This window comes from Camelus bactrianus, chromosome 7 (assembly GCF_048773025.1).
Source record: "Camelus bactrianus isolate YW-2024 breed Bactrian camel chromosome 7, ASM4877302v1, whole genome shotgun sequence".
NCBI classification, from domain to species: Eukaryota; Metazoa; Chordata; class Mammalia; order Artiodactyla; family Camelidae; genus Camelus; species Camelus bactrianus.
This window is the reverse complement of record NC_133545.1, coordinates 60,241,353-60,255,720: the sequence shown is the minus strand read 5'-3', so window position 1 is coordinate 60,255,720 and position 14,368 is coordinate 60,241,353. Positions and strand designations below refer to the sequence as shown.

The 14,368-nt window shown below is 36.7% G+C and overlaps 1 protein-coding gene across 1 annotated transcript; it reads right to left on the bottom strand.

Annotated features, from left to right (window-relative positions):
• Nucleotides 1–282: 282 nt before the first annotated feature.
• Nucleotides 283–12,699, bottom strand: PDK4 (pyruvate dehydrogenase kinase 4). The gene is made up of 11 exons (XM_010972457.3): nt 12,327–12,699; nt 11,209–11,350; nt 9,925–9,996; nt 8,961–9,145; nt 8,711–8,797; nt 8,185–8,262; nt 6,315–6,391; nt 4,434–4,532; nt 4,126–4,236; nt 3,708–3,821; nt 283–2,533 (listed from the first exon to the last, which is right to left on the bottom strand). Exons 1-11 carry the CDS (start codon nt 12,439–12,441, stop codon nt 2,390–2,392), a joined length of 1,224 nt encoding a protein of 407 aa, XP_010970759.1. The 5' UTR covers nt 12,442–12,699; the 3' UTR covers nt 283–2,389.
• Between the last annotated feature and the right edge of the window lie 1,669 nt (nt 12,700–14,368).

Sequence of the window (14,368 nt, the reverse complement as noted above, 5' to 3'; positions counted from 1 at the left end):
TAGAGAATACATGCATTGCAAAAATGATTATCCAGTATATTCATGTAGATAAACACACTTTGTACTATGTATCATTGGGGTATAACTAAGAAAGCAAAGGGCATTCAGAAGTTTGTGGAATGCTATAAACTATCTTTAGTTTAAAAATTAAGATTTTAAGTTTTAAAAGACCATACCCAATATGTAGATAAATTAGACTTGAATGTAAAGTGAGGAAAAATTTACCTCAAATTCTTCTTTGTACTTTCCATTAATTTGAGAAAAGAACTTTAATACTACGTCTACAATAATAATAAAAATATTTATTGTAAAAATTATCACATTTCTCTATACATAGCCTAGAGACAAAAACACAGTTTATACATTAATAATTTATGTGGGCCTGAACATTCAGTTTCCATCCACTAGAATCCTAAAGCAGTTCCATAAATTTCACAAATACCAGCGTGGGCTGTCTATTTTATAGAACTCCATTTACACAGCAGACGTTCATGAGTTACCAATATTTCTTTTTCTCTAGTGATTTAAAGATAGTTCACAGTGTTTGGGTTAATTATTAATAATATTTTTGGTAAATGTAAGTATTTACATGCTAATATGTTTAAATTTCAGTAAAAACTGAAAAGTCAAATAACACATTGCAAATAGTTTTGAGTAATCAGTAAGGGCACGAGCCAGAGTCCAAAGATCAAGAAACGTCACTACTGGGACATCTGATGACAAAATCTAAAATTCACAACAAATAGTTTGAGGCTTCTGTGGCCACTACCAGAAGCCCCACAACAATAGGCCATGAGAAAATTAAACACAAATGTTAAATTCAACATATAGACAGTACTGATTATTTTACAAAGTGGAAAATGCTAGTTTTTTTCTATAACCCTGCTTAAAACATCAACTTGACACAGAAGAGTTTATTATCTCATCAAAGCTCATTATCTTGCAAGAGTGAGAGAACCATTTAAAGAAGCATACTGTTTTGAAAGACACCAATTCATCCTCTTGCCAATAATTTATCCATGAAAATATGGATCATTTCTTGAAATAATTGAGGAATATAGCAAGATGCTTGCCTTCTGCTTCCCTCCCTCCTTCCTTCACTTCCTTTCCTTCCTTCCTTCTGTCCCTTTTTCATTCCTTCTCTAAGAGGAATGTGCTGGACTGCCCATCAACCTGCATATTATACCTGAACTCCCAGAAGTTCCATGTGCATTACAGCTTTCATGCATTAGCTCTCAATCTCAATGATTCACAAATGAACGCATTGGTGGCATGAAAACCTCTTACTCCCAGGCTATTTTATTAAAAATACTCCAAGAAGTGTTTAAATTCTGATGTTCTTGAGCCATTTGTTAATTATGAGTTTTTAACAGATATATTAATGGTGGAGTGTAGAGAACATAATTAAATACATCAAAAATACATCTCTTTAAGCCTAGAAAATAGATGCCTTTCTTTGGATTACCACCACTGCAAAGTAGAGAACAGCCTGTTCTACGGAGTTAGGTTCTGAATGCATGATTTCTTTCCCTAACACTGGTTTTCCCAATCTACTTCTGTTTCATTTATAGTCAAAGCAAGGTGAGCGATTTGCTATTACTTTGGCAATTCTTCTCTTCCTCCAACAACCAACATCCTGAATTCAGTGCATATTTAAAAATTCAACCAAGACTAGGCACCTGGCAATAAGTGTTCACTGATAATGCGAGGTATGAGCACGAAAAGCAGCATAATAAAGGCACTGTATCTATCAGAAGGGGCTTTCTTCTGAGTTTTTACATATGCCCAATGCCTTGGCTGTCACTTTGAGTAAAATGTGTTGACTCATTCCTTCTCATTCAAAGTGAATGTTATTTCAGTCACCAGCTTTTCATCTCTAGAGTGCATAGGTATATATGAAATATGTGTTTATTACATTTCTAGTCATATAGTATAAACTAAGCCCTAATCCTTCGCGTGGCAGGAAACTACTGGCATACTGACACTTGATAATCCATAAATACCAAAATCTTACGACATCACCAGAGGCCTAAAATGTCAGTCTGTTGAAACTTCTAGCCAACGTCTTCGCTTCTCACTCTTTCCCATCCTTGTTGATGAAGAGTTGGAGAACTGAGGCTTGTTTGTTTCTTCTTCAGGATTTGATATAAACTCATGTGTTATTCTAAGTTAACAGAATAAATGGCTGGCCAGCCACTAACTCCTGTAGTCCTGCACTACGCTTGCCTGGGTCACAGAAACGAGCTGTGTGCCTCTTTGCACCAGTGTTCTGATCAAGGAGTTTTCGTTGCTGTTTGTTTTTGAGGAAACAAGAGTTCACATGCAAACATTCAGGAAACAGAACTGGCACAGACCCACTTTGATCCCTTAGAGTCCTGAGGGTCCCTCTTCACACAGCCACTTTTTCCTTCGCCAGGTTCTTTGGTTCCTTGCTTGGGATACACCAGTCGTCAGCCTCACTGCTTGTCTGATAATGTTTGAAGGCTGATTTGTTAAAGACTGGGAGTTTTTCAACAGATTCAGAAGATAAAGCCTGAAAGAAGAGGGGAGAAATATCAAACCAAAGAAATTATTCATGGTATAACTTGTACTTGAAGTGATTATTCAAAATAAATTCAGAGATAAGTATTCAAACACTCAGTCTTTTAGTTGACTTAGTAGTAAAAGCACCCCAGAACCCACAGTATACTAAGCATCATAAAAGGAAGCTGAAAAATAAATATTATCTGCACCTCATAGGGGCTGAAGTAGTGTATATACATATAAAATTACAAATCTATTTGTATTCAATATTCACACTCTTCCCTTTTTGGACATTGCTGATGTCATGGAATTGAATAGCAACAGGCAAGTAGGTTTTCCAGGAAAACCTTTGTGTGTGTGTGAGTCCTAACCTGATACTATTGATCTGTCAAAGTCTGATATTATAAATCTGTAATATGTTAGTATTTTTCAATACTTTGAAGACATTTTTGCTTATTTAACAAAATGAATACATTTACTATTTCAGGTGTTCTAAGTTCAGGTGGCAAATAATTCCCTTGCACAAAATGGGAGCCTGGAAGCTTAATGTTTTAGTTGCTAATAACTGTGAATATATTTTCAGTTGAAATACTTGGCAAATGATTAACAGAATCAGGACAGTTACCTTAGCAAATAAATTGAGGTTTTATCAGAAATGGAAAAAACGTGTACCAAGTTTTAAAGTTTAAACAGGAAATGCCAGGCATCCCACTGACAGCGTCTGAGCAGTCAGCTTTCCTCCCCCTGGATTTTTAATAAGGTCAGCTTAAGGTCCTGAGTATCTTGATTTAAGTTGTTTTCTAGGCTGAAATATTATTAGCATATATGTATTTCTCACAAGTCTAAGTAAAACAGAAGTACAGCTATTCTCACAGACGCCTATAGGAGTTGCCTTAAAAAATTCACATGAGCACCTCTTCACTCAGAAACTAATGTGTTTATGGGAAACAGTTTTGCTTCATTGAGACAGGTAGCCTGGCCCCACTTCCTTTTTGATACATTACCATATTAAGTATTAAATAGTATACCTACACCTGCCAAACAGAAAAAAGAATGACTTGTGGTTATTATTTGCGTTAACTCAGTTTGGGGTATTCACTGTGGACCATAGAACTCAGGGCTGTAAAAGAAGCAATCTTTTAAAAAATGTGATTTTTTTTTTTTCTATTGGATTTAAAGGATACCTTTAAGTAGATGATAGCATCCGTTCCATATCCTGGCAAAGAGTAGAGATTTAGATCTCCTTGGAAATACTTGGCATAGAGACGAGAAATCGGCAAGCCGTAACCGAAACCAGCCTAGAAGGGGAAGATCAGTTATTGACAAAGAGGTGGACGTGATCGCTGGAATACAAAATGTGGGGAGGAGCTGTTATCCTCCCGGATACGGATGTCCTGGAATTTGGGCAAATGTCTTCTGCTTCCAATCAGAGAACCCTTGTAGAACTGTTTCACTGTTTTTAGCTTGCTTTATCATTCTCATATCCCTCATGCCCTATTTAACTAAATTGATTAACTTGCCTAAACACTTCCTTGCAGTCCTTGCCCTACATTTATAACTAGGTGGTCTGGGATGAGCTTGGCCATATATAACTGGTCTTACCAAAGGAGCGTTCCGGGAATTATCCACCACAGGCGTTGGTGCAGTGGAGTACGTATAACTAAAGAGACGGTCAATAATCCTCAGGGGAACACCACCTCCTCTGTCTGAAATCTTAAACAAACAAACAAGTCATCAGAGCTACACATTAAAAACAGTGTGCATTTGTCTATGTAAAAATGTCTTTCCTTCATTTAAAAGTCACCTGGCGTACATGACTTTGATCTATTGCTCAAAGCAGCTGGCTTTATTATTACTGACTCCTTTTTAATTCTTTCAAAAAAGACTCAAGAAAAACAGAGAATAGTTACCTTAATTGTAAGATCTTCTTTTCCCAAGACAACAATCACCTCCACTGGTGTCAGGGAAGGCCAGTTTTCCTGGTGTTCAACTGTGGCCCTCATTGCATTCTATGGAAAACAAAACCATAAGGAATTCAATGGCAGAAGGATGAGGGACAATAAATAACTGTTCTTTTATATTTAAAATAAAGGCAGCACAGAAGGTAACTCAAAGTTCTTATTTTTTTAAGTTAGTGGTAAAATAGCTCTGTAAATAGCCATTTATGAATGTGTCATGCAGGATGTATAATGAAAAATATTCATTTACCATGTAACATAGCTCCTGGGAGTAATGTCTAATGGAAAAACAATTCTGCTAGCTGTCAAGTCCTTATTTGTAAGCTTAATTTAAATGTAGAAATTGGTTTTTATAGTCCATTTCCTGGCTCTCTCTTTTCTGTCTTTCCATTACATTTTACATCCAAGCACCAAAGAGTATTACATAACAACTAAACAGTGAATCATTGAACCAATTTATTGGCTTTTATAAAATTTGCTGGGAAAAGGCTGTTACTATTAAAAGGATAGTAAATAATTCTAAATTAAATTTCAATTTGCATTTGATTATCATCTTAACTTTTACCAATGACGGTAAAATAACTGTATGAGTTGGACCATTCAATTTAAAAGTAAATCAAATCAACAGAAAAGTATCTTTTGTCCTTTAACAGAGAAGAAACTCAAGTTTTCAAACTAGCTGAACCTCATAGAGATAAAGATTTGGTTTATTTTACCCATTTTCCTCTCTACCCTTCTGGTAGGTTATCTGCTTTCTGGTTTCTATATAATAACAAGTTCTAATCATTAGCTAAAATGAAATAAATTAGGTCAAATATTTGTAGTACAATCAATGCCTCATCGCACTAATATTAGAATAAGTTAGGAAACATTAAGTTCTGAGAAGCGTTAGAATTAGAGGCAGATTTCACTTCTTTTTTTTAAGCTTCCTCTTTGCCAGTCCTAGGGACTCTTAGGAAGCATCGCAAAGCTTTGAGTATTTTTCTGTCTTTTGGTGTCAGTATACAGTTTTAGTTTGGGCTTAGAAGCTGGGATAGGATTTGATTCTTAGTCCCTGGCTATCCCAGACCAATAACATCCATATCGGCTAAAAGCTTGTTCGAAATGCAAAATCTCAGATCAAGAGTATCAGAATCTCTGGGATAGGCTTTAAAATCTGTATTTTAACAAGCCTTCCAGGTGATTCTAAAGCACCCTAAAGTTTGAGACTCACTTCTAAAACAGTCTTGCTATGGAAAATGGACCATAGACCAGAAGCATCACCTGTTAGCTTATTAGCAATTCAGAATCTCAGGCCCCATGCCAGACGCAGTGACTCAGAATTTGAATTTCAACAAAACCTCCAGGTGGTTCATAGGCACATTAAAATAGCTCACTGAAGGAACTGATTGACCTCTGAGTATATTCTAGACATAGGTCGGGGCCCTACCACCTACGGTAATTCTAGAGCTGAACTTCTGGATTTGGAGTTAGACCAGCCTGTGGGGGTGGAGGTAACAAGGCCTCAGTCACTGAAGCATTCATCCCGTGACCTTCCTTAATGAATGCCTGAATGACTACGGCTTTGTTGGACACCTGAAGAAATAAGGCGAATAGGGGGCACTGAGACATAGTGAGTCATATTGTGCATTCTCAAATAATGTGTTGATGCTACAGGGAACTGCATGTACCCTTTTCAAACATTAACTGGAGCTTCCTTCTGTTAGGAGCACAGAAACATGCTTGGGAGAAGATAGTGAGTCTCTTGTTGAGTGGGAATGATAAAGGAAATAAAAATGTAAACAGTGAACTTTAAAAATAAAACAAAATTGCAATTACTGTGAAGTGTGTTACCTTGAATAGTTCAAAGAGCATATGATGAAGGTGAGAAGGAACGTATACAATATGAATTGGTTGGCCTGGAAATTTTCCTAGAAAAAAATTAAGCTCATTTAGAATTGGTTAACAGATATTTCATGAAACAAACTTTCATATCTATTTGATTAATATTTTAGATTTAAACAGGATTGGAATACTCCTCATCCTCCTAACTCCAAAATCCTACCCTAGAGCCTTCCCTCTTAAAACCGTAAATACAACTGACTTACTTTCAAAATGCTTTTATAGTTGCTACCCAGTGCTCTGTGATTAATTTTTGCATTTCTTTACAAATGTATAAAGTCAGATAAGTGTAAAACAGGAGTGCTGTAAACTAGATTACATGGATTATTTATTTATATGTTCAAAACTTTTGTACCGGACAATTTCAGAGTTAAAATTATATGCACTTTAAGAAAGAAGAAAAAATAAATGTAAGTCTAAAGTATAACATTGAAATTGATGCGATCTAGCTATAGTTTTCATAGTTTTAGTGCATGAGAGTATGACACATCTGATTATTCTTGATTTTTATCAACTAAACATTAAATCCATTAGGCTGTATATGCTTACATTTCACCAAGAGGCTAACAAAAACCAGAGAAACAAAACCTCGTAATACTCTTTGAAAAGAAAAATAAAAGGATTCTTTGGTGTTCCAGGCCTTGGCAAAGTTTGAATCAGAAAACACAAGGTCTGGCATAATTCCCTCTTTATTTTATCAAACAGCTCAAGCAGTTTATCTACAAGTGTTATGCAACAATGCTGTTAATGCTTAGAAATATTTTTCAATCTTTAGTGTACTCCTATTTTTATTTTAGCAGTCAATTACATTTTCCTATCCCCAATCCATCAATTAAGCTACTCTTAATTTGAACAACTTTATTTTAATTCTCATCACCAACATATATTGTTCCTGTATAACTATTACTTGAAGAAGATGTTTACTATGAGTTGAAAGGAGAAAGTTATTCCAATTTGAGTATACTGTCTTTCTTTGAGAATGGGATAAGATAAAAATAGTGCCATGCATTTATCATATAATTACTTCAGTCTATGTGGGGAGACCTTATCTTTTTAGGTACCCTAGAGTTAAAGCTATTGAAGAATGCTCTGCATTCAAAACAGTGGTATATATTCATAGTGGAATTTTTTAAAATTTTGGTGAGAACATTTAACATGAGATCTACCTTCTTACATATTTAACTGTACTATATATTATTGTTAACTGCAGGAACGGTGTTGTATAGCAGATCTCTAGAACTTACTCATCTTGCTTAATTGAAATTTGATACCCACTGAATATCACCTCCCCATTTCTCCCTTCCTTCACCTCTAGCAACTATCATTCTACTCTCTGCTTCTATGAGCTTGATTATTTTTGATACCTTATATAATTGCAATCATACAGTATTTCTCCTTCTATGACTGGCTTTCTTCTTATAGTGCAATTTAAAGTATTTTTGTTTTCAGGTCTTATAAGTGACCTCTTTAGGAACATATGTCCACTACTAAGTGGTTCCTCCTATTCTGCCCTCTTATCCCATATAGAAAGTGAGCAATCTTTCTTTGATCTGAGATACTGGAACTTAGCTGCTACTCTAAATTTCAAATTATTTGTTCAAACCATTCTTCTTTATGAATTGTCATTAGCAACTGAATATACTCAAATTGGAACGTTCCAATTGAGATAAAGTGAACCTTGGCTTCAAAAAAAATGTGTACAAATTCTATGCAAGTTCAGAAGGGAAAAAAGGAGCACAGGATTTACTTTTTACAAGAAGTAATCATCTTGGAAGAACAGTGAATTTACCATAGACTAAGATACATTTAGTTTATAGCTTACCATTCACTTGTGTGAGCTTTAATTCTGGAGATGTCAAGTAATACTGATCACAAAGCATCTTTGAACAATCAAAGGCATCTAGAATAGAAGGGTTTTTTAATAAGGATTAAATGAACTTATATCAAGTAAAGTTTTCAAGTGATCTTCAGTGTGTGCATTACCCTCAATCTAAAATATTCTTTAGAGTACAGGTTTATATACCTTTTTGATATTTTATTGAAGAAAAAAATAAAGACAGTGTTTAAGTTACAGCTGTAGTTATAGGAATATGTGCACTTCAGAGATCAAATACAATATATGAAAATATGGCAAGTAAGCCATTGATGTTTGGATTTTTTTAGTAATATTATAAATGAATATTTAAACAGCTGACTCTTAAAAGCAAAGGACCTTCATGACAGTAAGTATAAAAACATAAATGGAACACTCCGAATATAAATTCATTCACAGAACCACCTCAACTGTAGATGTGTCCATCAGATAATATACATTTTCAATAAGGGAAATGCACAAATCTAGAAATTACCTTGGACCACTGCTGCCACATCACAGTTTGGATCGATGCTTCCAATGTGGGTTGGGTTTCCTGTCTGTAAGTCACTGAATATAAGGACTGTTGAAGAATAAAAACAAATAATAGTGTTATAGAAATTAGGATAATAATGATTAGAACTACCACTGAGAAAGAACGTGACCCACCGAGTAGTTGAAATATCTAGGTAGACTATGGCTTATATTCTACACCCATCTATCATGACCATGATGAACTAACTTACTGTGCTGGTTCATCAGCATCCGGATAGAAATACGGTTCATGTAAAATCGATCCAGAAAATACTGAAGATTTTGATTGGTGACTGGGTCAACTGTACAGGCATCTTTGTACTCTAGGATTCCTTGTGCCATTGTAGGAACTACATTATGGTGTCTATTTCGAACTTTGATGAGAGTATCTACAAAACTAAGCCAAACACATATTTATGGTTAGTAGAAGTTCAAATAAGTTGCATTCATTTATATTTCCTAGATTACTTCAAAGAAGGCTAAAGCTTTTCTTAAGTACCCATCTCAACAAGTCAAATGATAAAATACTTGAACGATAAAATAAATTTGAATGATAAAATATTAAGGCTCTCACTACAGATTCTTTGACTAAATGTTACAGAGATAGCTTCATAAACAGATTTATTTTGCTTTCAGCTTACATGTAAAAATACCAGCTCTGTGAGTAGTGTGATCATTCTAGTTGTTCATTAAGCCTTCTCTTTAAAAAATAACAATTAAAAGAGTAAGTAATATTTAAGATGGCTCTAGGATGCCATTGTGAAAAAAACTTCGAAATTTCTTGTCAGAATTAGAAAAGGTTCTTATTTCTTATTCTTAGAGCTAGAAACTGTCTGTTACTCTGAATGAAATTATTTACTCTCCAGTAATAAAGTGACATGTATTACTACCATGTAACAGTAAATCCTTCTGCAAATCTAACATTAGAATAAATTTATAATAAAAATAGATTTCCTTAAAAAAAATTCCTCTTACACTATTCATCCTCAGCATTATTTTCAATGTTATATCACTTTAAAAAGAGCAAAAGCCAAAACTTGTCATTTGAAAGGAGTAAGTAAAAGTATTTATCATTTAGGATAATGCTATAAATTATCCTTCAAGTTAGGTCTAAAAAAATCAGATGTCTAGAAATAGTCAAAGTTTTAGATTATTTTTCTAATGCAAAAAACTTACTCTGACAATGCTTTCTGGTCCTCTGGGCTTTTCTCATGGAATTCCACCAACTCCATCAGGCTCTGGATATACCTGTAGAATGGCAGGTGTGCTTTAAGTTTTAAAATTGAATAGTCAATTACAAGTGGCTAAAAATAGAATGCTTTTTTCAAATGGTATGCAGAGAGAAAATATTATGTTTAAAATTAAAACTTTCCTCCGAGACATCTGGAAAACAGTGTATCTTAGAAAAAAGAAAGCTACAATTTTAACTCTCAACTTTCTAACTTAAAATTTATGTTACTTTAACTATCCCATATCAGTATTCAGTTTTCTGTTTTGTTTGGCAAATGTCTTTATTTTTTTTAATAGCAGAAGCATTTAGAAACAACTTTTACAGAAAGGCTTCATTTTTTTTTCCTATAATCATTCATAGATGAGTAGAAGTCTTAGAAGCAGCAGCAAATACTATGCATTAAATATATGGTTCAAATTGCAGTTGTTTAATGAGTGTATAATACATGTATTTCTCAAGTCAGTGAACAAAAAGCTGTATAGTCAGTAGGTTAGGGTGAAGCTCTCTGGTGCTTATGTGCCTCAGTGCATAACCTGGCTCTGTTCTCTGAAAATCTGCCCCTTTGGGCTATCTCCCCTCTCTAGATCAGTATCCTTATTTTCAAAATAAGATAATAACTGATACTGAGTTCTGGCTATGTGCCAGGTACTGTTCTAAGTGATTTTAAAATGGATTACCTCATTTAATTACACTCAAATATCCCTTTGAGGCATATACTTTATTCTCTTCATAATAGATGGGGGAATTGATGCATAGAGATAGGACACTTGCCAAGGATTCCACAACTAGCAACAGGCAGAGGCAGGATTTGAACCCAGAGCCTGCTTTGTTATTTGGTTTGTAAGTGAGAAAGATTACGCCTTCCCAAAATAGTCATCATTCGTACCTATTTCTAGGATAGGATTCCTTTTGCGGTATCAAACTCTCTTGTATTGTTTAAAATACAAACTAAAATTATATCTGTGAATTATTTTCTATATTTTCTTCTAGAAATAAAAATTATATTGTGAAAGTGTCTACTTCGTCTGGGTAAAAATGTCTATTTATAGCTTTATAACTGCGTTTATGATAAATTACCCTAAATGATGGAAAAAAATCTTTACATCTTTCAAAAGTATTTAATGTTCAGACCACCCATTTTTGAATTGTGATGTCAACATATTGTAAGAATTCAAACTCAGGTAACTGTCTTAAAAATAGAGACTGTTTCAGAATGGTTCACCACTTACCAGCTTTTAACTAATTGTACTGAAGAGGTGTTTACTAATCGATCAGGGAGGATATAAATTTCCTTCAGTATATTGGCTAGCCTCACAGGCAGCTCTTGTCGCAAAAAAGCAAAAGAGGTTCTTTCACATGCATTATCTGAACCTGTAATAAACAACATTTATTTAGTTTTTGGAAAAAAAAGTATGTCTAAATTATATATTTGAAGAGCATTAACAATCCAATATTGAACAGACATATGTTATAAAATTATATTTCATCCTCAGTTGGGTTACTACTTGTAGCTAATTCAGGAGTAAGCATCTTCTGCATTGTCTTCTGTCTTCTCTCTTTTTTAAAAAAGTGACCAAATGTGAGAATTACTGTTTTCTCTTTTTGATGAGGATTCACTTCCCAGAAGTCGTAATATCCCACAGCTCTTAGTATTCATAAAAGAGTGCAGGATTCAGTGAAACCACAAGGTTAAAAAGACATCATTCACAGGGTTCTAGATATGAAATTGGAGTGCGGTAAGGAGTGGGGTGGGAGTCATGATGCTTCTAGTGATAGGTAACATCACGTTTAAATCCTTGAAATTTTCTTAATAAGATTTCTGTAGATAGTTTGTAATATTTTCAGCAGTAATTCAAATATATAGAGAACAATATGGTAAAGAGACAAGCAAATTTGTTAGGAACCCAGAGAGGTGAACCTTGTGGAGTGGTGGAGGGTGGCTAGAGGATAAAACAGCAATTAATTCGAGCCTGCTTTATAATATTAGGAATCTTCTCCAAGAAGTACTATGCTGTGAAGGATAGAGTAAAGTTTCTAGTCCATTGTTAAAGGGTAACTGAAAGCAAAAAGTATTTTGACTGGAAGCAATGGGCAGAAAGAAGAGGAAGGATGAGCTCAAACCATCCAGCATCAGCAGGGCTGCAAATGGCCTTGCTGGTGAGCATAAACATTCAGAAAGAAGGCAGATCTAAGAAAAGGCGTCGAGGTTCCAGGGTTCAGCAGGAAAGCGGACCCCAGTTGCTTTAAGTAATGAGCCCAGCCTTTCCTACATCGAGTCTGAAAGTTAAGGCATCTCCCCAGTCTCTGCGTCCCCGCCCGGGCCCTAGGGCCCTACGTCCTGGCTCACCGAAATCCAGCAGCTGCTTCATGGACAGTGGGGACGGGCTGTAACGCGAGAAATGCTCAACCTCTCGAGGGACCAGGGACCCCGCGCTGCGCATCACGAAGCGTGCCGCCTTCATCTTGATGCCCACCCTTCCTGGCACAAGCTAGGGCTGGCTTGAGGAGTGAAGGCTGCAGGGAGCGGGACCTGGAAACGTAGAGGGGGCTGGGCGCGTCCTGGCGGGGAGGGCAGGTGTGCTAGCGGGCTCTTGCTCCCAGGCGTGAGCTGAGGTTCCGGAGAGCTTCGCAGTGGAGGAGTCGGGCAGAGAGCAGGAGGAGCAGTAGGTGGCTTGAGACTGAAGTTCGCGTCTTGTTACCAGCGGCAGCCTCCCAAGTTTTTATTTGTTTCTGCGCCGCCCCCCTGGCCCCCCGCCCCCCCCCCCCCCCGCCACCCCGCCAGTTCCAAAGGGGAGGAGTCACTGGGACTTGGAGAAGCTTCCTGAACTTGGGGCCGCGCCATTCAGTTCAGATAAAGAACTCTGGGCCCCGCCTCCGACGCGGAGACCTGACACCAGTGCTCACGGCTGTGCGGGGTAAGGGGATAGGAGGAAGCCGAAGCGGACATCAGTAGATAAGTGGGCTCAAGACGAGTCACTTGGGGACAGGATGGATAGCGTGGGCTGGGGGCCCGCCCAGACTCGTCCTTGTTTACGAATGAGAGGCTGTCTCAATGTCACGCATTCCGGGCCAGAAACTGTTTCCAAGAATCTAGGCTCCGGGATGTCATTGGACCTCGCTCAGAGCGGGGCGTTTACAGTAGCCAGTCACCTGCGTCGAAAAGTATTGGCTTCTTTGTCATTGGGCTGCAAAAAGAATAAACAGTCTCAAGAGTGTTTTCTCCGTGAGTGAATAGCACACGTCGGGAACTGGAAGTTCCTTTTGCTGAGACTTGAGCTGCGCAAAATGCGTTTATTTTTTCTTGTGCCAATAAGAAGCCATCAGTTTATTTCCTTCCAGTAATAACATTCTCTCCATTAGGTTTAACTCTTTTCATTAAAAGCAGAATAAAAAAGGGATTAATTTGTCGGTTTGACTCACTTGCTTTTTCATCCATCAGAGAATTTGGTCACTCTGTCCTCCTGTGTGACATGTACTTAATCCAAATCTTTGCCTAAGACATTCTGTTCTACCCGTAAAGTTCAGCACAAACTGTGCTGCATGTATCTTTCCTGATTGCGTCTCCCTGCTCCTTCTTGCAGACATGGCTTTTGTCACGTATGACACTATATTGTAGCTATTTGTATTCTTATTTTGTTCCTCTCTGAAACCTCTCCCCTGAAAGAGATCAGGTTTGGGACCATGTCTAATGCACCTTTTTGATTGCTACTCTGCTTTGTTGCTCTCAAGATTAAACAGTTGTGGAAACATGGGGAAAGTTCCAAACTGCATTTCCACTTGGAGATAGGTTTTAGTAACAGTCTGTTTTATATCTTTGTATTCTGAATCCTTTATTATATATTTGTATCGTTCACTGAAACAAAAACAACAGTAAAAATGTGTTCAAGAAGCAAGAAGACTAAATAAACCACTACCTGATGAAGCAAGTAAATTTACGGTAAAAATCCCTTCTTTTCCCTTTATTACATCCTAAGGACAGCAGCAAAAGAAAAGCAAGCATTTGCTTTTCTTATCCTGTGTGTGGGATCTGGACTAGGCAAAAATGTATATCATAAAGAATTCTACTGTTTAATCTGCAGAGGAAAGGCAATGGAAATGATGCATTATAAGCAGGTCTAATTTAGGAAAGCCTCACTGAGCACTTAGCCTGGCTTACCCAGCACTACTCCCATGTGTGTGGTGGGTTGATTAAAGATTAGGTGAAGTCATATGATGTTCACACAGATGGCTAAGGGCTAAATGTGAGCTGAGGTTACCACACTATTTTGTGCTTGTTATCCCATCCAATAATATTTACCAGGTTACTCTCACAGTGCATTACATTCTCCTAGGTCATTTCTCTATGACAGGAACTCTTGTGACTGGCAACGTTTATGGTAACTGGGCTGG